The following is a 25,311-nucleotide window of genomic DNA, read 5'->3' as shown; positions in this document are numbered from 1 at the left end:
GTTACTGTTGTGCCCTACAATATTATTGTTATGTAGGCTTTGATTGTATTGGGACCACTTAGACTCCTATATATAGAAAGGAGGTATTTTCATTTGTATCATCCAAGAATTGTTCATTTATGTAATGTAAAGGAGGTTGCCCCCTCGAAGAGGCTGAATTCTAAGGCGTGGATCTCTCTTTTCTATCTTTTTGTTAGGCCCCTATACTACTAGTGTAGGGGCCTAACAGGTGATGAAAGGTGTTATGATATGCTTTGAGAAGATGTTCCTGAATCAAGATATTCAAGACAAAATCAGAATACAACAAGATATGTACAACGAAGCATCTGGCATGTTTGGATTCAGCGCAAGCCAACGTCTCAAAAACAAGAAAATGCCTTGTAAGTGCAGATTGTTAGAACTTAGCTTGTAATTTTGCTTGTTCTCTTTTATATGTTTGGCATTACAAATTGATAATCTTTGTTGTTATTTTTTTACAGCTCATTGGTAGATAGATTGTGGCACGGAGGCACCACAATTACAAGAATTCACCATCAGAGTTCTGAGTCAACCTTGCAGTGCTTCTTCTTGTGAGCACAATTAGTCGGTGTTTGAGCACATCCACAGCAAAAAGAGAAACAAGTTAGAGCATGAGAGGTTGGAGAAGTTGATTTTCATCTACTACAACCTTCAAATGCTCACAAAACAAGTGCAACCAAAGGATACAAATCCAATTTTATTGGATACCATTGATTTAGAGTTCGATTGGGTTGTGGAGGAGTCCCCTTATTTGAGTTGGCTTGATGAAGAGACTGAGGATCTCTCTAGTTTGCCATCTCAAATGGAGACTCCAAATACACCTGCCTCACAGTTGCTCCAGCCTTCCAATGTTGGCACTAGCTCCACGAGGGCTTATTGTAGGCGTAGTCGTCCATTAGTGATGAGACTCAAGATTGTTATGAGACAATCATTTATCATTTATGAAATATGTATTTGAATTTTGAACTCGCTGCCAATTTTTATTTTAATTATGGAATCATGATTCCTTTTCTTATTCAGTATCTAAATGTTTTGCTTACAAAAATCGAACAAGTTATGCTGTACTTTTATAGATGTGAGGTGATGTTATGAATTATTGCATATATTGTGGTTTTTAAAACTTATAAGGATTGGAATTGTCATTAGTTTCTTTTTTGTGTTTAAAATTTACCATATTTTAAGTTTTTTTTGTATTTTGAGGAGTCTTATACGAGTCGTTCCCAAGTCTTATACGAGTCGACGATTCAATAGCCAGACGAGTCTTATATGAGTATGAGTCGCGCAACATTTATGGACACACATATCAAGAACACTCACCAGCAGAGGATCCAACTATATCGAGTTGTCAAAGCAGGCCAACTCCTTCACCAGGGCAAGTGGTTCACCAGAGACCAAGTTCAACAGAAAATTCCTCACCTCATGGAGGCTCTGCACGCAATGGGGACCATTGCTTCCTAAGGGGCGACGACTGATCCAGGTGGATATTGGTGGCCACTCGAATATTCCACCGAGACCTCCAGGTGGTTTTATTTGTTTCCTTGATTACAGTAGCATTTACTATTTTAGCAATTTTTCGGGTCCTTAACTTCCAAAGATGTTTTGACCCCCTAAACAACAAATTTTTGAGGTCTGCAGCAGGCCCATAGTCATAGGAAGGGACCTGCAACAAATCATGTAGTACAAGAGATCTTTCCAACGAGGTCTCGTACACGCCAAGCGAAGATCTTATGACCAAGTTACAACCCCCAGAAGTTGGCTGCCCAACTAACCCCAACAGGGCCCACAAACTCTTGGTGCTCCATCTCCTGGGGTTAGGGTTTTGGTTGTTTCGGGTTTTCCTTCTTGATCAATAATAAAAAGGCCCTTGAGCCTCATTGTAACACAGTTCAAAGGCATGTAGCTGCCACATCTCTTCTCAGAGATAAGCTACCATCACCCAAACTAGTTTATTTCCATTCTGCTTGTAAGCATCTTTCAGTTCTTTGATATTAATGAAATGAAGATTTATTTGCGTTGCATCATTGTGTTTATGTTTATATCTATATTATGTCGTGTTCCTACATAAGTCTGGATCAATTAGGAATAAATTCCTATAAGTTAGGAGTTAATTCCTATAACTTAGGACAAATTGCTAATATTTAAGACCAATCCATACAAATTAGGACGAATTTCTAAACGTTACAACGAGTTATGAAGTTGTTAAATAATGTGCAAAAGTGGCAGGACAGGTTACTTATCTTCTAGTGCAAGTTACATGAGGAAGAGGACGATCGATTGTGTCCTAAGTTCTAGAATTAAGATAAAATGAGTTGCATGTGTGTTTTCACTTAGATAACTCAATCAATCACAAAATCATTCCAGAAATAGAAGTTGCTAACTTTAGCCATTCAAATTGCTTTAAAAGAAGGATCGAAGACGTGATTTGATCATTGTCTTGTGAACACGAGTTGGTAGGACAAGACAATAGAGCTCACAGGTTTCTGAGAAGGTTGCACAGGTTTATGTGTGGAGCTTGTGGGAGAAAGCTATGCCAAGAGAAGCTTGTGCGCATTTTTGGAGAGAGGAATTTCCTTGGGAATTGTGCAAGAATTTAGGAATTGCCTATGTGCAAGTAATTAGGAGGAAATCAAGGAGCAGATTAGGGGTCTTTCAATGAGTGTTTCAGCTTAGTACAAGCAGAGGTAATTAGATTGTATTCTTTATTGAAACAAGTTGTAAGAGATCTATTGCTCTAATTTTCTATCAACCAGCCTAGATCCATCTTACCTCTGGATCTGCCAAGCATGGAGATGCATATATTTAATTATTTTTATTATTAATATTTTCTAAATAATTACATATCATCAAATCCATATTAAGCATTGAAAGAATTACAAATATCCCTCATTCATTGAATTAGAAAGCAGTTAGTTATTAATGGAATAAGAATTCTCTCAATCTTCCTCTCTCTATATATGTTATGTTAAAATATGACTCAACCTACTAGTGGGCAGATCAATGAGCCAAATTTCAGTGACCCAAAAGGAGGTGTGATCATTGATAGTGGCAAATTGTGAACTCGCAGAGCATGGTGGGGAAGAACAGGTCTTCAGATCAGATTTCACAGAAGAAAGCAAAGAAGTCTTCAAATTCAGAAGGATCAATTGCAGCAACGGGGAACATGGTAGTGTCAGAGACAAATCCAGGTGGACGAGGTTCTTCCAAAAGCACCTTTCTCGCTAAGAGGGAGCGTTGAAAATAGTAGCGAGAAAGGTTCCTTGACTTTTGCCTTAATCAAAGGGACCAAAAAGAGTATATCCTTAGCATGCTCGAATTCCTATAAGTTTGGAATCAATTCCTATAAGTTAGGAATTAATTCCTATAAGTTAGGACAAGTTCCTAAGATTTAGGATAAGTCCCTACAAATTAAGACAAGTTCCTATAATTTAGGATGAAATCCTAAAAGTTAGGACAAGTTATGAAGCAGTTAACTAATGTGCAAAAGTGGAAGGACAAGTTACTTGTCTTCTAGTGTGAGTTTCATGAGGAAAAGGACAAGTGATTGTGTCTTAAGTTCTAGAATTAAGACAATATGAGTTGCATGTGGGTTTTCACTTAGTTAACTCAATCAATCACAAAATCATTCCAAAAATACAACTTGCTAACTTTAGCCATTTGAATTGTGCTTTAAAAAGAGGAACAAAGGCACAATTTGATCATTGTCTTGTGAGCACAAATTGGTGAGACAAGACAATAGAGCTCACGAGTTTGTGAGAAGGTTGCACAGGTTTATGTGTGGAGCTTGTGAGAGAAAGGTGCACCAAGACAAGCTTGTGCACATTTTTGGAAAGAGGAATTTCCTTGGGAATTTCCCAAGAATTTAGGAGCTGCCTATGCGCAAGGAGTTAGGAGGAAATCGAGGATCAAACCAGGGGTCTTGCAATGAGTGTTCTAGCTAGTACAAGCAGAGGGAATTAGATTGTATTCTCTTTTGAAACAAGTTGTAAGAGATCTATTGCTCTATCAATAAAATTCTCAAGTAGAGGGTTTTCCCAGTTGGGTTCCCTAGAAAAATATTGTGTTTTGCTACTGTGTGGCTGTGATTTATTTCTGTTCCTATTCCACTGCAAATTTGGTAGACAAATTCTGTGTCTATGAAAAGCACAGGTTTATGTGTGGAGCTTGTGAGAGAAAGGTGCACAAACAGAAGCTTGTGCGCATTTTTGGAGAGAGGAATTTCCTTGGGAATTGCCCAAAAATTTAGGGGCTGCCTATGCGCAAGGAATTAGTAGGAAATCGTGGAGAAAAACAGGGGTCTTGCAATGAGTGTTCTAGCAGAGGGAATTAGATTGTATTCTCTTTTGAAACAAGTTGTAAGAGATCTATTGCTCTAATTTTCTATCAATAAAATTCTCAAGCAAGTAGAGGGTTTTCCCAGTTGGGTTCCCTAGAAAAATAGTGTTTTGCTACTGTGTGGGGGTGATTTATTTCTGTTCCTATTCCGCTGCAAATTTGGTAGACAAATTATGTGTCTATGAAAAGAAACTTGTTTTCAGATTGTTCATATTAGCAGATCAGAATTTTGTGGATTTCCTACATTTTACATGATTGACACCTAGAATATGCAAAAGCACCTATCCAAGATATAAACACCAACACACCATTCCAATGGGATTCAGATCCAGCAGACCGCGAGGGGGCTCCTTTCCCCCTTCAGCAAGACCCATTGGAGCTCCGAATTCATTTCCCCATATAGAGGTTGTCCCTCTAGTAGGCAACCTTCCATTTCCAAGCAGCAGCAGTCCCTCCTTTGAGACATCAAGACATTTAGCGGAACCAACTCTGGATAGCCTCCAATCAGAAATTTATTTTCTTCAGCTTCAGATACTAGGAGGTAGGGCTATGTATAAATAGGTGGTTGACTTATTGAGCAGGGTTCATTCCTATTCATCTGGTGACAAGTCCAGGGAGGACTGACCTCCCGGTAACCTCCTCCAAGGCATTGCTCTGTGGACTTTTGACATTGGACCCTTAGCAGGGATTTTATCTATCCAGCTTTCCCAGTGATACTTTTTCTCTTAGTTTAGATTTTAGATCTTGTTGGGATCACGATTGTCGTTCCCCAAAACCCACAGGTGTTAGTAAACAGGCGACTCACCAGAGTTAACAGATCTTCAAGAGGCGGTTAAGCACATGTTGCGAAACACAGGTGGAGCGTTCGATTATCCAATGCCCAACAGATCTTAGATTAGATCTGCTTTTGATATTTATAGGAATCACCATTGACTACCACTGTATGATACAAATGTACTTGGCAATCCCATGGACCTATTGTGGTTATTCATTAGGCATCAATAAAACTATCTTATCTTAGCAATTCACATTTTAATTTCTCCCATCCATGAAATAATATAGCATATATCCTACAGAAAACAAACAGCTTGTGGAGAAGCAGGATAAAAATTGATATGTATTATAGACAATTACTGATGCCATTGCAGCTGACGGACTACACTTATCATCCATGAAATGATATCAGAAGATGAGAAATGTACCTCACGATGCTTCATGTTTTCTTCCTCTTCATCAATGTTTTTGACTCTGAATAAATCAAGGGCCTCTTTTGAAAATTCCTGCTCTAACTCCTCCAATGTATGTGGGAAAACACGCTGTTCACCCCTGAATCCAGGATCTAGTTCTTTACCTCGTACATCAGCAACCCACTTTTCCCTGTCATATGCACTTCTTTCCAATGACTGTTCATGATTTTGATAAGAACCGTGATCTGTGAAAGAAAAAAATGAAATTTAGATTTCCTTTAGCTGTCATTACGATCACCTCAAAGGAATTGTTAAGGGCTTGGCACAATCACTGTTTTATTTAGGGTGTGTAACAGCATAAATTACTCAATCTGGAAAAATACTACAAAGCATTCTGCCAGAGAATCGATACAATCAGGAAATTTTGTGATCAGCACCTCTGCCTTCTTCAGGAGTGTGCAATTTCTTCCAGTTGTACCACCAAAAGTTGATATTCACTTATACAATAAATGGAATGCACGCATACCTTATAATACAGGGGCTTCCATGATATAAAACAAACTACAGTTCTGAAATTGGAAAAATCATAAACGATAGGTAGCACTGTTATCAAATTGGAAATAAATGATATGCACCATTGTTGTAATGTGCTGGGAAATAATACTTATTTACTTTTCATCTCAAGACAAAAATTAAGCCACTCTTTCATTCTTATATATAAAGTTTATTCACAATTCACAGAAAAGAACTGAGCAGCTGAAACATCCAATCTTACCAGCTTTGCTCAGATATAAAGATGCAAAATTAGGGCTGCTCCTGCCATGAGAAGAACTCCCCTCTGATTTCCGCCTACCTTCATTCTGAGAAAAATGTTTATCAGCTGCATGCTTTTCTTCATGAGAATTGCGTGGCCTCCAACGAGGACTTCTGGACCTAGAATGTTGTCTTCGAGAGGTAGTATGCTCTGTCCGTCCCTGATGTGAAATGTGATTTTTCCCATCATCTTCTCCTTCATTAACAAGCTTCTTCACTGCATCTGTTCCTTTTCTAAGACATAATCTATCAGGACCAGAAATGCGAACAAAGAAACACACATCCCCAGAAGCAGCATTATCTTCGACCCTAATTTTACATCCCGTGTCTTTCTCAATCTTCTGAATAACTGATCCACCAGATCCAATAATACGAGACTTTAAATGCTTATCCTTCACAGGGATTTTCTCAACGAACTCCCTAGTTTTATTGGCTCCTAGTGTGGTTGGACACCCCTGCACAGATAAATGAACTATTCAGCAAGGAAAAATTTTAGGAACAAAGCCTCATTATTCAGTAGCAGTACACAACATAACGTGTTGGGGCATGGAACAATTGCTATACATCCAAAAGGGACTTGTTCAAACTATATTTTGAAGAGTAGAAAGCTAGATAAGTACAAACAGTGTAAGTACATAGTGAGATTACAAAGGTAACCCCAACCCTAATCCACACAAGGCAAAAGTCCTAAACGCTACACAATTGTACTTAAAATAATACAAATGACCACAACAGTCAGCCAATGGGACTTAGAAGTACAAGTTACAACCAGTAGGTAATTATCTCATCTACAGATTTAAATGAGATTGAAGGGACTAGATTGTATGATCTTGGGTAGACATGAACCCTCTACAGATATTCTTGTTACACTCAACGCCATCATTGTGAAGAATATGGGATGGAGCTCTGCATACTCAAGATAGTAGAGGGGCTAACTAGTTAAACTGTGTTGTACGCAAATCCTCCTCAAGGCCCTAGTTGGACTTCCAACTATAGGCCTAAAGCAGGTGCACAGTCTCACCAATCTAAAAGTTGATGTCACATGGGGTTTTGCACGTATCTTACAGTCATATATCATTGAGATCAAAAGTAGTGAAACTAGTAGAGTGTCTTGGTGGCCCTTGTAGGATATGTCTCCTAAAACCTAGCAATTGCTTCAAGAAATGTGCTATGCTCCTCAATTTCAAGTATCAGAAAAAAGTAGGAGGACCCTCCTTAGTCCTTGTAGAAACAATAGAACCTCCCCTGGAATCATAGTATAAAGGGTAACAAAAGATGGGTGTTATTTTGACTTCTTTCAAGTCAAACCTACAAACCGTCTTGTAGGGAACAAACCTAAAAACTGTCTATGTTCTCGAGATATGATGATCAATCATCAGTCTAAACCTCGAAACTTCCAAGTATACTTCTGTCTAATAATGAGGCCATCCTTCTATTGCATGAAATTCTGAAAATAGGAAATCGTCTTAGGACCAAGGTCCCTTGGAGGGGCAATCCAAGTGCCATGTATATATTGTCTGTCCTCTCTCAGCACTTGGAATAAACCAGCATAGATCAACATTCCAAGGAAAGGCCTACAAAAGACAAACCAATCTCCTAAGTAAAGGCCATGTACTATAGTCCAGAAATTGTCACTCAAAGATTATACTCTATTGAGAAAGGAGACCTATATAAAAATAATCTCAAGAGACATTGAATGTGCACCAAACTCAGCATGAATGATATCATGTGGAGTTTTATGCTTACAAAGAATCATGCACTACAGCATAAATGATTGGACCCACTCAACTCTTGTCCAATTAAATGAAGGATTGATCGCTACATCTCAGAGCCATAAAAGTATTTTGGACTTGATAATTGCATCAAAAAGGTGTAAATAATAAACACCAAAAAATGTACCTGAAAACATTTGTTGAACCTGGGTGTCCAACCATGTCTCAGACTTAACAATGAACCCATGAACTATACTCCCAAGCATGTATAATAAGTGGTTATCTAAATCTCACTGTCTCTAAGGAAAAAGTTATAATGAACGAAGGAGCTACTCAAACAATTTAAAATGAAACATGTCATTAAAATAACTTAATCATGAATATATCCCTATTGTTCCTAGATGGAGGAAGCCAGAAGAATTTACATCATAGGTAAAAGAAAGGAATGGCAATCAGCAGATATGTAGTAGACATCTATCTCCCTCCTAGGTATTGCTCTCTCAGAAAAGTCTCACACTCATCAATATAAAAATCAAATGGGGTCAAATAAAGGAGCCAACTTTGTTTGACATTGATGGTACTCCAAATAGGCTCAAATTGACAATAGGAAGTATAATCTATTGATGATCGACTCATAGAATCATGTCGTAGAAACAAAAGGGGTCTCAGAGACACCAATGTCTATCCCAAAACCTTTTAAAAAGCATTAATATTGAAATCAAGTCAAAAGACTTCCTAAAGTCAAAATAGCAGAAAACCTTTGCCAAGCATTGTCTTGCCTCCTTGATAGTAGGCTCAGAGAGTGAATATATGACCCACAATTTGATGCTTTCTAAGAAAACTTGCATGTCCAGTAGCCTAGAGTTGATGCCACTCTAAGTAGTCCAAAAACCATGTGTTAAGCAAAGAGTTTGGCAAAGGTACACCCAATCATGATGGACCACTAATTATCAGGATCTAAATCATACACTAAATTGAGGATAGTGTGGATAATATGTTTAGACAACAAAGAAGGAAAATGCATGCCATATCAGTGGGTCCAAGTGGCTCCATTGATATCACCAGAAGAACAAAATTGCAAGATGGAGGGCAGGGTATAGTATTGGGGGGAATGATCAAGGAAATTGTAAGGTGAACTGTGAAAGCAAGGCTGGAAGGTGTTTGGACCACTACTAGAGAAAGGGATTATTTCCTGAGAAGAAGAGTATTACAAAAGGTTGTAGATTAGTGACAAAGGGCCTATATCACAACTTCTAAAGATCAGGAAACATTTCCCATAACAAAAGAGACATTTGTATTCTTTCTCATAGAAGGGACAGAGATAGGGCCTAAAAACTTTTCTTTCATTTTTTATTTTATTAGCATTATCAAGTTACACATCTCATCATCCAATGCTCATCCACGTTGGATTATAGAGTGGACCTTGCTTTTCTTGGAGCAGAAACTACATGATAGAGACAGTTGTCCCTTTACTCCCAAATAAAAATGGCCAGACATAATTATGTAATAACATAAACTCCAGAAATTCAGTGTTAGGAGGACCACTACATCACAGTAGAATTATAACTACATCCCAGTGAATGCAGCTAACTGGGACTACTTAACCTATAATAGGAGAAAGTTACAAGGAAAGTTGAAGGGGATATGGCCACAGATCCGCCAGATTCTTTAATAGCCAGGATCCAAATGACGGCAGGAACGCCACATACAACAAATATAATAGTATTTTTTTAATTTTAAAGAACATATTCAAAGTTAAGAATCAAAACCATTCATGAATCACAACATTATAACTAAAATCATTAGATAATTTATAAATCTGAGGACTAAAATCATGATGCATCAAGCCTCGTACAAAAAGGATACCTGTAAATAAAAATTTGATTGTCTCATCAATGATTACTATATTAATATGATAATGAAGAGTATGTCTAACTACACATTCTTAAATGGGTCTACATCCTCATCATCTGAATATTTCAACTTTACATTACAATCAACCAGTCATCTTCACTGAAATTTGCCTTAAAGTCTAAAGATTCTCAGGTAGGTATGATGGTAAATGAATGCCATACACTGTTTGACAAATGCTATGGTCTATGCGCCATACTGTTTTAAGAGGACCCTCTAGAGTTGGACGGGATTGATTTAATAAAATATTAATGACACAGCCATCCCATGCACACAAAGAAAACTGAAAATTATGTATATATTATATACATTCATCTATATAATGTTTCAAGCCTTTCCTAGATGTTTGCTGCTAGCATCATCAGAAACTGAAACTAAATTTCGATTTCTCAGACCTTTCCTGCTAGCATTGTCGTATACTATACAGACTACAGATGATAAATTACTTACCTATACAGCTATTCCGACTGCATATTATACAAACCTAAAACTATAATGCTAGTTGCTTGGGATCCAGCATGTGAGGGCTAGCAGGCACAGGATCCCTTTTGGCAGCATGGGATCTGTTTCCTGGCTTGAAGGATTCATTTCCATGGCGGATCCGGATTTGAAACATGGATCCACTAAGTCAGCCTCAAGCCTGGGCTGATCCGGTCACACAGAATATGAGTGATCTTGAAGGGCCGCATTCAAAGATATATTCCGCAATTATGGCACATATTCAATATTTAGTCAATTATTCCCTCTGAAAGTAAGCCACCTTCCTCTACAACTACAGCACCTTAGCTTTTGATCCCAAATACCTGTCTTAGATAAAAATTCAATCCAGAGATATAACAAAGCTCACTGACAAAGGATGTTGAAATTTGGTACCGGAGGACAGGTGGTTCCCTAAGGCTTTGATCTTTGGCCTAAGGAAAAGTGTCCAAAAGAATTTAATTTTTCTCCTAAAGTGACTTTATAATTTTTATAAAGTCAAATCGAATCTAAAAGTGATTTTAAGTGATAAAGTTACTAAAGTCTAATTTTAAAGTGATTTTAATAAAGTCAATGTAAAATTAGACATAAAAAGTGACTTTGGAAATAAATGACTAAGTGGGTCTTTATTAAAGTAGGATGAATTAAAAAATAGAAAGTGAGATTTAAATGAGCATTTAATCTCAACCCTAGATCTCAATCTATTTCAGCCATTGAATTTAGGTATTACCCAAAAGTCACTTAGGGTTAGATTAAAGGAGGAAAAGGAGGAAAAGGTCATTAATTCTTTCATGAGCAGATTGAAAAAATGAGAGAATAAGAGTCAGGGAGATTTCTGGACAGTGAGGAGAAGGAGGCTGCAAGTCTGTACAGCGGAGTTTCAGCAGGGCAGAGTTTCAGCAAGTCTGTACAACGGAATTTCAGCAGGGCGGAGTTTCAGCAAGTCTGAGTTTCAGCAAGGCTGAGATAAGTTATAAAAGTTTGTTTGCTGATTTTTGCTGAATATTTCTCTTACTGTAAAAAGCATTTTCCATAAATAAAAGAAGCTTTCGAACTGGTTTTCCCCAAGAGTTGTAAGGGGTTTTTTCCAGGGTCACCTTGACCAGAATTCACTGTGTTTAAATGTGTTGAAGCACTGTTTGTATGTGCTGATATTTATTTCTGCATTTTCCGGCATTCTGTAAAATTTCCAGAATTTGTGTTTTCAGCAAAATTTATTTTCCGGTTGTTGAATGTATGGATATGGGAAAGGGCATTTAACTATTTTGGAGAAATAAGGTGAAACTGAAAACCGAGGTGGGAAATGAGAAATTTTTACATGGTATCAGAGCTTGAGTGCTAAAGTGCAGTGTGGGACATCAAGGAGGAAAATTACAGCCTGCTGATTTTTCACTCAGAAAATTCCAGCAAGCTGATTTTTGACAAACAGCAGTTTTATTTTTACTACAGCAGTGCTATTTTTCAGTTTTAAGACAGCAGGATGTCATTGGGATTGAGGGTGGAGGATAGGCTGGATGGGCATACAAATTACAACATTTGGAAGGAGAGAATGCAGAGTATCTTGAGGAGGTAGAAGTCTGGGACATCATGGTGCATACCAAAAAGAACCCTGTTGTTGTGCCTATTGATGCTACTAAATTGGTTACTTATAATAGAAAGAACAACAAGGGTAAGAGACTAATTCTAGACGGAGTCAAAAACCATTGCATTCCTCATGTGAGAGGAAAGAGAAATGCCCATGAGATGTGGACAGCATTGTCCAATGTCTACCCGAGTACCAATGAGAACCCGAAAATGGTCCTGAAGGAGAAGCTGAAGACTATTAAGATGGGTAATGATAGTGCAGTTGGATATCTCACAAAGATTACTAATGTGAGAGAAGAGTTGGCAGCAGTTGGAGAGGACATTCCACCCACTGAGTTGGTGCGGATTGCAGTGAATGGCCTCCCCCGTTCATGGATGAACTTTGCTGATGGGGTTTGTGCACGTGAGACCCTTCCCACATGGGAGAGGTTTTGGAATGATTGCATTCAGACAGAGATTAAGAAAGGTCAGCTTGGGGCAGCCAAGCCAATTGAGCAGGATGAGGATGTAGCACTATCGGCAAGAGGCAAGAAAGGCAAACGGAAGAAACAGGCTTCCACAAGCAATGGTGGAGGCAAAGGAAAAGGTAAAGGTAAATAGGGTAACACACAAAAGGACTATTCCAAGGTGAAGTGTTGGAATTGTCAAAAGATGAGACACTATGCAGTTGTGTGTCCGGAGAAGAAGAAGAAGAAGGGGAAAAACCAGAGCGTGGCAGCTTCAGCAGAGGTTGAGGACTTTGCAGTTCGTTTTGACCGGGAGTTTGGGTTCACTACGTGTGAGTCCTCTAGTGCAGGATCACCTTCCACATAGATTCAGAGGGAACATGCGTTTCCCTCGATTAGCGGAGCATCTTCGGGTATCTGGTATGTGGACAGTGGGGCTTCACGTCACATGATAGGAGTCCTTGCACTGATATGGAGGTAGTACTCGGTGATGACAGAGTTGTTAGAGCAGTCGGTGTGGGGACACTGACATTTCAGAGGGAGTCCAAACCTCCCTTGAAGGTGTCAAATGTTCTTTATGTGCCAGGGATGAGGAAGAACCTCATATCCGTCTCAGGCTTGGACGACAGAGGATATGAGGTACTGTTCAGGGGAAGACAAGTGTTGATGTATCCCAGGGGAACTCCAGCTGATTCAGCTAGAGTGATAGGTGTACGCCATGCAAAGGTGTACAAGTTAGCATTCCAGTCCCTTTTGGCATTGAGCAGTAGTAGCGACAGCAGAGCTAGCAATTCTGAGCTGTGTGAGATTTGGCACCGCAGGATGGGGCATATGTATCATGGAGCCTTGAGGACATTGCAGGAAATCACTACAGGATGTGCGATGGGCAAGTTTGCCAAATCCCCTTTTCCTAGCAGTGACAGCAGAGCGACTTGGATTCTTGATTTGATTCATTCCGATGTGAGCGGTCGGATGTCTCATGTTTCCTTGAGTGGATATGAGTACTATGTTTTATTCATTGATGATCACTCCAGGAGGGCCTGGATTTATTTCTTGAAGACCAAGAGTGAGGTCTTCAAGCGGTTTCAGGGGTTTAGAGCTCTTGTGGAGACACAGACAGGTCGGAAGATCAAGTCCCTGAGGTCGAACAATGGGGGAGAGTACACCCTTGGAGACTTTGTTGACTATTGTGCAGAGGCAGGCATTAGGAGGGAGTTCACTGTTCCTTACAATGCCCAGCAGAACAGGGTTGCAGAGAGGAAGAACAAATCCATCGTAGGGGCTGCCAAAGCCATGTTACATGATCAAGGGTTGCCATTGTTCTTGTGGGCATAGACCTGCAACACAGTTGTTTATTTGCAAAACAAGAGTCTGCATAGTGCCTTGGGGCACATGACTTCGGAGGAGGCTTTTTCTAGGAAGAAGCCTAATATTGATCATCTTCGCATCTTTGGATGCATTACATACTCCTACATACCCAAGGAGAAGAGGACCAAACTGAGCCCACCGCAGACCTCAAAGGCCTTTCAGATTTACATTCTTGCACAGAGAAAAGTTGTTGTCAGGCGGGATGTGAAGTTCGAGGAGGACAGGGCCTTTAGGAGGTCACGGGAGTTAGAGTATCTGAATCAGCCAGACCCTCAGCAGCAGTTGAGTCAGTCACAAGGATCCAATGGCCAGGGATCAGGAGGATCCGGAGGTACATCTATGAGGATGTCAGGTCCGTCAGTGAGCAGTGGCTCACCGAGCCAGAGGGGTGGTGCTCCGGGCAGCATGCAGAGCAGTTCACAAAGTAGTTCACTAGGGAGTCCACTGATGGACAGTTCACACGATACCTCAGCTTCTACAGGTGCAGGCAGGAGGACAGCAGACAGATAGTCAAGAGTTCAGGCTCCTGGTGATGATGAGGAGGAGTTTCATTCTCCTATGGAAGAAGTGCGCTCAGGGAAGAGGAATCCCAAGTGGCTTCAGGACACCTTGAGAGATGCCACATCTGTTGCTGAGCCTAAGAGGCCGGTCAAAGAGAGTAGACCACCTGAGAGGTTTTGTAGCTATATGGCAATGGTTACTAGCATCCTTGACTCTGAGCCTTCTAGAGATGAGGAGGCAACTAACCAGCAGGTCTGGAGAGAGGCCATGCAGGAGGAGTATTCTTCTATCATGAAGAATATGTGTGGGAGGTGGTGCCAAGGCCTGAGGGCAAATCCGTGGTTACTTCCAGATGGCTTTACAAGGTAAAGCATGCTGCAGATGGCAGCATTGAGAAATTCAAAGCGAGGTTTGTGGCTAGAGGGTTCTCCTAGGTAGAGGGAGTTGATTATGAGGAGACCTTCGCTCCCGTGGCTCGATATACTTCGATCCGCTCCATTATATCGATAGCAGCAGAGATGGGTTGGAAGATCCACCAGATGGATGTGAAGATTGCATTTCTCAATGGCTTCATACAGGAGGAGGTGTACATTGAACAGCCACAAGGCTTTGAGATGCATGGGAAGGAGTCCCATGTGTGCACACTGAAGAAGGCCCTTTATGGCCTGAAGCAAGCTCCCAGAGCTTCGTACTCCAGGATAGATACATACTTGCAAGGGATGGGTTTCACAAAGAGTGAGGCAGATCCGAACCTTTACTTTATTGTGATAGGTGAGGAGCCTCTCATTCTGGTGTTGTATGTGGATGACTTAGTCATTACAGGTGCAGAGAGACTCATAGAGCACTGCAAAAGAGATCTTGCAGCGAAGTTTGAGATGAAGGACATCGGCTTGATGCATTACTTTTTGGGTTTGGAGGTGTGGCAGGAGGAGGGGCATTTCTTCCTGGGGCAGGGGAAGTATATTGTGGACATCCTTGGCAGATTCCACATGGAGGATTGTAAACCCATGTCGACACCGATGATTACCAACTGGAAGAAGCTTCATGCTTCGGATTCCGAGTTGGTGGATCCCACATTGTACAAGCGATTGGTTCCTTGATGTATTTGGTCAACACTAGACCGGATATTTGTTTTGCAGTCAACACGATGAGTCAGTTTATGTGTGAGCCTAGGAAGGTTCACTGTGTGGCTGCAAAACACATTTTGCGGTACTTGCAAGGGACAATGGATTATGGTTTGGACTACAGGCAGGGGGATGGAGTGAGATTGGCAGGTTATACTGATTCTGATTGGGCAGGTTGTGCTTCTGATAGGAAGAGCACTTCAGGGTGCTGTTTTGGGTTGGGTTCGGTAGTAGTGTCATGGTTCAGCCAGAAGCAGCAGTCAGTAGCATTGAGTTCAGCGAAAGCAGAGTATATGGCAACCAGTCTAGCTAGTTGTGAGGCCATCTGGCTTCGCAAGATGTTGTTTGGCTTATTTGGTCAGCCGTTGAGACCTTCAGTTACTGTGATAATCAGAGTTGCATTAAACTCACGGAGAATCCAGTATTTCATGACAAGTCAAAGCATATCAGGATCAAATATCATTTCATCAGAGACTATGTTCAGAAGGGCGCTGTGAAGCTTGAGTATATTCCCACTGATGAGCAGGTTGCAGATATTCTTACCAAAGCCTTACCACGGGGCAAGCATGACTACTTCAGAGACAAGATGGGTGTGGTGAGGAACACCTTCCTCGGTAAGAGGGAGTGTTGAAATTTGGTACCGGAGGACAGGTGGTTCCCCAAGGCTTTGATCTTTGGCCTAGGGAAAAGTGTCCAAAAGAATTTAGTTTTTCTCCTAAAGTGACTATAATTTTTATAAAGTCATATCTAATTTAAAAGTGACTTTAAGTGATAAAGCTACTAAAGTCTAATTTTAAAGTGATTTTAATAAAGTCAATGTAAAATTAGAAAGGAAAACTGACTTTGGAAATAAATGACTAAGTGGGTCTTTATTAAAGTGGGGTGAATTGAAAAATAGAAAGTGAGATTTAAATGAGCATTTAATCTCAGCCCTAGGTCTCAATCTATTTCAGCCATTGGATTTAGGGATTACCCAAAAGTCACTCAGGGTTAGATTAAAGGAAGAAAATGAGGAAAAGGTCATTAATTCTTTCATGAGCAGATTGAGAGAAGGAGAGCAAGAGAGCCAGGGAGATTTCTGGACAGTGCGGAGAAGGAGGCTGCAAGTCTGTACAGCGGAGTTTCAGCAGGACGGTGTTTCAGCAAGGCTGAGTTTCAGCAAGTCTGTACAGCGGACTTTACGCAGGGCGGAGTTTCAGCAAGGCTGAGTATCAGCAAGTCTGTACAGCGGAGTTTCAACAGGGCGGAGTTTCAACAAGGCTGAGTTTCAGCAAGTCTGTACAGCGGAGTTTCAGCAGGGCGGAGTTTCAGCAAGTCCGTACAGCGGAGTTTCAGCAGGGCTGAGTTTCAGCAAGTCTGTACAGCGGAGTTTCAACAAGGCTGAAATAAGTTGTAAAAGTTTGCTTGCTGATTTTTGCTGAATATTTCTCTTACTGTAAAAAGCATTTTCCAGAAATAAAAGAAGCTTTCGAACTGGTTTTCCCCAAGAGTTGTAGGGGGTTTTTCCAGGGTCACCTTGACCAAAATTCACTGTGTTTAAATGTGTTGAATGGCTATTTGTATGTGTTGATATTTATTTCTGCATTTTCCAGCATTCTGTAAAATTTCCAGAATTTGTGTTTTCAGCAAAATTTATTTTCCAATTATTGAATGTATGGATATGGGAAAGGGCATTTAACTATTTTGGAGAAATAAGGTGAAACTGCAAACCAGGCTGGGAAATGAGAAATTTTTACAAAGGAATGATTTATTTGCTCACTATTTTCAAATAGTATGCAATCTTACTCCAGCAATTATCAATGAGGAAGATTATCTTTAATTTATTTTTTTATTTTTTTAATACATTTATGTATAAATAATGAACCTTAAATCTTGACTCACGGAGTATAGAAAGTAAGCCACCTTCCTCTAAAACTACAGCACCTTAGCTTTTGATCCCAAATACCTGTCTTAGATAAAAATTCAATCCAGAGATATAACAAAGCTTACTGACAAAGGAATGATTTATTGCTCACTATTTTCAAAGAATATGCAATCTTACTCCAGCAATTAGAAGATGCCTCTTGGCTTGTTGATTGCAATATTGTTATTCTCTCTTATCCTAACTGCTAACTTCTGTTCGATATTCTATTTCAGAATATGTTTCAAGGCCAAGGAGACCAATCCAAACAAAGGAATCTGGGTTGAGAAAGAAAGTTCCCATCATTACATTTCAAACGAGTTGAAGAACAGAATGCACTCCTGTAGGTAGTTCCGTGAACTTGAAAGACGTGTAGCAATCAAAATGGCACCATGCAATTTGCCATTTCCTGACCACAGCAGCCCCACTATCGGCTAAATCTAAGACAGGTGCGGATTCTGGAATAGATTTTGGTTAAATAAGCACAGATACTGCCAACAGAGATGAAAAAGTAAGCATTGCTTAATAATTTTAACTTATGTTATAACTATTACTTCTGAATTATATTTCATTTTTCATATTCAAAAGCATATGTTCAAAATTATAAGGAGCAAATATACAAATCCTCATAGAGATTTTTGCAAAGGCAAGATAAGGACATTTTGACATACATAGATAAGTCTTTAAACTATGATTAACAAGACTTATCATTGACCATGGCCCTGAAATCAGATACTCATATTGGATAAGCATATTATGGTAGAAATCAAAAAACTGTATTAATCTCCAGGTAAAAGCAATGTTTTACAACTCGGACTCGGACTCGGACTCGGCCGAGGATCGACTCCGACTCCGACTCCGACTCGGTAATGACTCGGCCGACTCGATTTCAATGACTCGGTCGTTGTAAAAAATACATTAAATATTTATTTTTTTTATAAAAAAACATAATTTTAAATATTTTAAACATAATTTTAAAGATTTTCATTCAAGTTTCCAAACACACAACATTATAATATACATGGAAGACAACATATGATCAAAGTAGGCTCATGAACCAATCCATTATATCAAAATGGTACGGTGGTACCCAATGGCAATAGTAAATACATAGTCAACTGTAGTCTGTCATACATGATCAAAGACTCAAGAGTCAAAACAAAATACAAATAACCAAGGAGGCTAGTAGCTACTGCCAGAGGAGCCAAGATCATCTCGACCAATCTCTGGATCATCATCATCAGAGTCAGACAAGGGGCCCCATCAATGACCAGTACTGGCTACTGCTAGAGTTGCCAACATCATCTAGCTCAGTGTTACTTGGGAGCAGGAGCGGAAGTGGGGAGCGAGAGCGAAAACGGGAGCAGAAGCGACATTTTCAGAAGCTCCAGGTTTGAGAGCGAATCCCAGAGGAGTTCAACAACCAATGTCACTAACATCAAGGTACACAGAGGGATTGGTGCTCTTGATTAAATACGAGTTCCATACCCTAATACATGACAAAATTCAATGGAAACATTGCAATCCTCCAATCCTAAAACCCTGAAAAAATGATAAGTCTGCTGGATTTTGAATGAAATCTAAAATTCTACTTTCTCCATATGAAATCCAATGAGGCTGGAACCACTCTTAAACATCCTGAGTCATTTCATGGTAATGTTAAAAATTTAAGTAAAAGGATGAAAATGAAGATTAAGGAGAATGTCACTTTTACTTTAAGAATTTAACATTACCATGAAATTTGAACATCATATCAATACTAGGAGAGGGGAATGGACCCCAAATAGCACTTAACCAATTTAGAAAACACCTTGGAGTCCCCAACAATCAGCCAAATGTTAAAAAGTTAAAAAAAAAATAGAAAAATCGTTGTTTCTTTGGGTGACTGGCTGAATTTAATGACTCGGCCGAGTAGATGTGCAAAACGGCCGGGTTGACCGAGTCATGACTGACTCGGCCGAGTCATGCAATAACTCGGCCGAGTCAGTCATGACTCGGCCTCCCGGACTGGTTTTTCTACCGGGTCACTCCTCAAGGCTTCAACTCGGTTCGACTCGGCCGTTTCGGTTTCGAAACGGCCGGTTTGTAAAACAATGGGTAAAAGATATGGGTTTTGAAATAAGTAAAATGGAATTTTACACTAATGATTTTAAGATTTTTCCTAGCCTGACCTACTCAAGTTCTCAACCTTCTTTTTTTCATTTTTCCCTATTTCTTTATTCCCTTCATGCCAACACCGAAACTGAGGACAGATTTAGAGTTAAATTTAAATATCTAAGACATTTCTAGCCAAGTGCCAAGCAAAACAAAACTCAGAATGTACTGGCTATCAAAGACAAAAGTCTAATGTGGGTAGTAATATAACTATCAATACATATACTAACATGACTCAGGGAATGTACTGACCATCAATGACAAAAGTCTAATGCAGGTAGTAATATATCAGATCATGTTTAATCACTTGTATCGCTTACAAGCTTATTCACTAATTCTAACATGGAAAAAAGCTAAACACGCAAAAAAATGCCACCTAAAAAAGCTTGATTGCAGTTCTATTCCAAAAGTTTCAACCATTTCCTATAACATAAACATGAAAAAATAGTGTTTAACAAAAGCATCAAATCAAAGGTAAAAAAATGTACACCTGAGTAAAGTGGCCAGACTCCCCACAAATTTTACAAATAAACTCCTCGTCTTTCTTTCGCTTCCAGTTTCGTTCTATTGCCTTTGCCTTTGCCTCCCAAGCTCTGGCTTCTCTACTAGTGAAGTCAGTGGGCACAGCATTTGGATCGCGTTCTTCTTGTTCCTCATCGGATTCACCACCAGCATTGCCACTTGAACGTGGTCTCTTATTCGATTTACTATTTTCGAGTGACTTTTCAGTGCTTAATGTAGGTGGCCCAGTGTACTCTTTGCCATAAACTTCCTTGAAAAATTCATCGTCTCTCTCTTCTGGTGATTCAGCCATTGTGATTTGAGATAGTCTGGCTGGAAAACAGTACAAACATTCGTTTTACAAAACCCAAATAGCAATATCCTTACTTCTCAATTCAACATCAGTTCACACAATCTTCTCACCTTGTGAATTACCACACACTTCTCAGTGCAACGTCAGTTTACAAAATATAATAACAACTACTAGATTAAGAAAAAAAATATATAGCTGTACCTTATCAGATATTCATTAAACAATAAGCTAGCAACCTGAATAGCATGAATTCTATCAGATAACTAAGGGGACCTCAAAGAACTCACTATTAATAATTAAGGGGATATACACCAAGAAAACATAGCACCAAACATGGTGCAAAGTCTGGAACGCCAATGCCAACTCAGTCTAGCTCAGCTGGTTATGGAGGAGAAATGTTATTCTTCACCTCTGGATTCAAATCCCACTTGTAACATCTCGCACTCTTCATGAGCCAATTGTTGCTGAGGCGGTCAGCCCTGATCTTATGTTTGTTTACTGGCTGGAGGGTAGGGTGCTTGGTTACATCTAAAGAAATGCCTGGACTTCCAAAACACAGAATTTATGGTTTGACAACTACTATTCTGGCTATCTTTCGTTTGTTTAAATTTGTAACAGAAGAAGCAAAAAATGATCATATATATATATATATATATATATATATTGTGCCAGAAAAAAATAAAGCATAATTTAAGGGGGATCTGCCACAACCATGCTAGTAATCTATTAGACAAGAGGTCAGTGATTTGGTGCAAAATTTGACGTGGATGGACAGACAGTCAATGACATTTGGGAACTTATGATGCTCTGGCAGCTCCTCCAGGTTCTAGACAGCCCTGTTCATCAGGGCCTTATTCTTGATGTTTGTAGCATCGGACAGGTACTTCCGCACAGATCTAAGTATCTAGAGTCTAGACACATGGAACTCGTCCAAAGCCTTCAACCTTAGCAAAATTACTTTAATTAAAGGATTTATTTAATTAATTGCTTTGTAATAAAGATTGAGTTTAATCTGATGAAATGCAAAGGATTTTGCATTAATGAATTAGACAAATCTCAACCATTGATCTCAAGTGAACTGAGATATAATCTCGACCATCAATCACTTTGGGGTCATGGATTCGATCAACAACAACACTAGGTAAAGGAGGAAGACAAATTAGAGACATTGTGAGATTGAGTCATAAAGGACAGTGATTCAAGGAGATGTCAGCAAGGGCGATAAGTTGATAACAGAGTTTCATCTAGAGATCAAGATTCAAGTCCGAAAGGAAGTGTGTAAGCAGGAGAAATCCACAGTAAAAGGATTCAACCACCCAACAGGTCATACGGGTTGACAAAGTGCATTCCGAGATAACAGCTGCACAGGTGTTGCACAGAGTACATGCAGCAGGCCAAGAGTACAACCACACAGGTGCTGTACAGAGTACGTGCAGCAGGCCAAGAGTACAACCACACAGGTGCTGTACATACAACAGATTACCTGCAGCAGGCCAAGAGTACAACCACACAGGTGCTGTACAGACTACGTGCAGCAGGCCAAGAATACCACCACACAGGTGCTGTACAGAGTACGTGCAGCAGGCCAAGAGTACCACCACACAGGTGCTATGTAGAGTTCATGCAGCAAGCCAATACTGCCACTGTACAATGTGTCAGTATAGTCATATATGTGCTGCACAGGGTTCATGCAGTAGGCTGAGAGTACAGCCATACATCCATATAGGTGCGGTGCAGGGTTTGTGCAGCAAGCCAAGGGGGCAGCAAGTCCGGAGGGTTGAAACAGGGAATTCTGGTTGACCATACTAGCCGTACACGTTTTTATTCAGTAGATCTATAGTAAATTAATTTACAGCAAGAGAATTTACAAAGTAATAAATAGCCAGGAACTGCGGTTAGTAAGATTTAACACTTATTAAGCCTTCTGCCAAGTCAGAAGAGCACGGTATCCAATGCAACCATTTAAAACTTAATACATGATCTAAGGCCACTAGATGCAGAAAATATCACAAATTAAGATAAATAATATAATCTAAGGCAACTAGATGCCAGAAGATATCACAATTAAGATAAATAACATAATCTAAGGCCACTAAATGCTAGAAGACGTAAATATGATGCTGTTGGCAATAATCAGCATGGATCCATCATATGTCCCAGATCTACTAAGCACCAGGAGGGATCAAAAATACCCAAGGTACAAGCCTCAATAACTTTTGTTCCTTCACAAGACAAATAATAAGATATCTAGCATGGGCTTTAATTTATCAAACACATAAGATTACAAAAATTCTAAAGCTACTAGAGAGCGAAGTCATTAGTTCTCTGCTACATCAAAGAGCAGTCTGAGGCAGCTGAAAGCCAGAATCCAAAGAGTTTTCATCGAATCAGTTATAAACAATAGCACATAGAGAAAATTCTAGAGATAAAATACCAATGTTTGACAGGGGACACCTCTGCAGGAGTTCAGGAGATGACACATCCCCTGCATCCCTTGTGTTTCCAGGATGAGGGCATCTCATGTACGATTAAGTATGGATGTAGTGTTGTATAATATAGGTTGGATGGATTCACCTATCTGTTTTTCAAGTTGTGTAAATGGACGTTGCATATGTGATTAATCATGAATCATTAACAATAAACTTTCCATCTTTTATATTTCTTTATTTTCTCTGTAGCTGGGAAGAAGGATCCCCTTTTGCCTAGTAGCTTGCCATTCTCCTGTGCCATTTCCTGAAATTTAAGGCCTATCCAGCCATTCACAAAGATCGTTCATCCCCAAACCTTTGTGAAATATAGGAAAAGACAAACAAGTAAACCTAACTACAAAAATGTGCATCAAAGTGATAAGCCTCTTCCCTACATAAGATTAGCCTCGTAGCTCTTTTCCACAGCATTCAGTACCAGGGTCAAATAATTGAAATCTTCAAGCGCAGAAGAAGAAACTATCTCCCGAGATATGCACGAGAAAGAGATAGACTCATCAGGTTTTCCCAAGTTTTTGTCCAGGCAACTCCTGGCACCAAATTGGATATGATTTGCAAGTCCAAGTCATACCTGACGAGCTTTGTTCCTACACATAAAAGATCATCCTCCACACTTATTTCAAACTTAAATCATGAAAAACAGTTCCCTTTGCAATGAGGAGACATGGTTATGTCTTTCCTAACAGAAATATCCTAAGCTTTAAGCAAGTAAACAAAGGCTTTTTGACTTATTTTGAGCACCATTGTCTGTGACAAGAAACAGATGTAGCTTACATTTTCTATGTGCCCACTACCATGTCTTAAGAAACTAAGTTCAAATTTTCCTGGCTTAAGTTTTAGCACAAAATATGAGCAATCAGTAAGCGCAAATTACCTAGATGGTTTACTTTTAAGTTGTTTGGACAAGCCTGCAAAGTTCAGTTTTGTTATATGCAATTAGGGCATATCAATCATTTTCCAACCTCTAGGTTACTAAGTAGGAAAGCTCTGCTTAAAAAGGATAAAGATTGGTTTTAAATTTTATTTATGGTTCATTGTCCACCTCCAAGATACAGCATGTTTATATAGACTAGAAAAAAAGTATTGCATTAACCCTCACCACCATTAGTTGTGTCAACCATGCTTTTAATTAGTATCTTGTAGATTATTAGCCACCCAATAGATAGCTCATCCATTTCCATTAAGGCATAATGCTCAGGGAGTTTTTGAAATTCATTCTAACAGAGTCTAGCTAGCTTACCAGTGACTATTGCAACTAGCAATTGATGATGCCCTCCATACATAAAAACCAGGGGGAATCTACGAGGTGTGTGCCTCAAATTTTTTTGTTTTGAAATTTTTCAATATTATCGAGTTAGTATTTTGTACCATTAGCCTCATCTCCATATGATTTTCACCACTACACTGAGGTCTCCAGTGTTATCCATTTTCAGGAATTTATTGTATTGTTGTGTCCTCTTTTATAATTTATTATCCCAAATCACACTAGATTGGATATTATACACACACGTGGTCACTCAAGTGTCTAGATCTAGACATGGTCTAAAGCCAAATGTGAAGTTCTTTGATATTGTCATTAGCTGTAGCTGATCACGGATTCAACTCTCTTCGATTCCCTTAGGGAGGGCAAGGCCTCGTAATCAGGGCTGACGGTTTACCCGGTTCAGCATCCACAAAAAGTGGGGTAATACTCAGGTGTTTCCAGTGCTTTCATTCCAAGTATGTGTGTGTGTGTGTGTGTGTTACCCAAGCCATTGTGATTTGGGATAGTAAAAGAGGGCTCATCAAGAAAAAGGTAACCCCAAAAATGGTATATGCATACAGATACGTATGTGTGTGCACGCACACACCCACGCCAGCATGATTTGGAATATTAAAGTGGGTTCATTAAGAAAAAAAATAACAAGCAACTCTTTAGTTGCTATCATTCTCCATCCAAATATTCCAGTGAAGACGAAATTTAAATAACCACTTTTCCTTCTCTCTTTTTTACCTTTTATTATTAGTATTATATTGATAGATGTTATTTTGGATTACTCATTGCTATTGTGTCTAGCAATTGAGTCGCATTCCATCTGAATATTAGAGGGAAAAGGGAGAATCTTTTAAACTATGTAATTTTTTTAGCAGTGTTAAGACTTACATCACATGGCAACTGACACCGACTTCCTTTTTTCAAACAATTACACCTAGCCACTATTCAAACTAATGTATCATTTTGATGGTTTATACCTATACTATTGCTCTAGCAATTACAATAAGACAAGAAGCAACAGATGCAACAAGGTTCAAAACTAGCTTTTTAGATTTCCTTGGTGGTTGGGATTAACAACACCTAGTTACTTCAATTTTCATGACATCAATGCGTGGATTGTGGATGCATGATTAATTGAATTGGTTCTACACTGTAACCATCGCAATCCATCAATTCATCCTCAATATGCCAAATAAATCACAATTTGTTTTTATTAGTAAGTGACTTCT

General features: G+C 39.4%; 1 protein-coding gene across 5 annotated transcripts in view; it reads right to left on the bottom strand.

The window, feature by feature from the left end:
* Window positions 1–25,311, bottom strand: part of LOC149187699 (Zinc knuckle (CCHC-type) family protein) — a 58,540-nt gene that overhangs the window by 23,276 nt on the left and 9,953 nt on the right. For all 5 annotated transcript variants that reach the window (XM_089411448.1, XM_089411445.1, XM_089411449.1 and 2 more), the window contains 3 exons: window positions 20,018–20,361; window positions 6,313–6,805; window positions 5,553–5,782 (listed from right to left, as the gene is read on the bottom strand). In XM_089411448.1, the coding sequence (XP_089267574.1) occupies window positions 5,553–5,782; window positions 6,313–6,805; window positions 20,018–20,341 (1,047 nt within the window). In that variant the 5' untranslated portion in view covers window positions 20,342–20,361. The remainder of the gene's footprint in view (window positions 1–5,552; window positions 5,783–6,312; window positions 6,806–20,017; window positions 20,362–25,311) is intronic.

Source organism: Pinus tabuliformis, chromosome 3_1, assembly GCF_031772625.1.
Source record: "Pinus tabuliformis cultivar Carrire ecotype Pingquan chromosome 3_1, CPIR1, whole genome shotgun sequence".
In the NCBI taxonomy this organism is placed as follows: domain Eukaryota; kingdom Viridiplantae; phylum Streptophyta; class Pinopsida; order Pinales; family Pinaceae; genus Pinus; species Pinus tabuliformis.
Note: the sequence above shows the minus strand (reverse complement) of the source record. Positions and strands in the feature narration are given on the sequence as shown.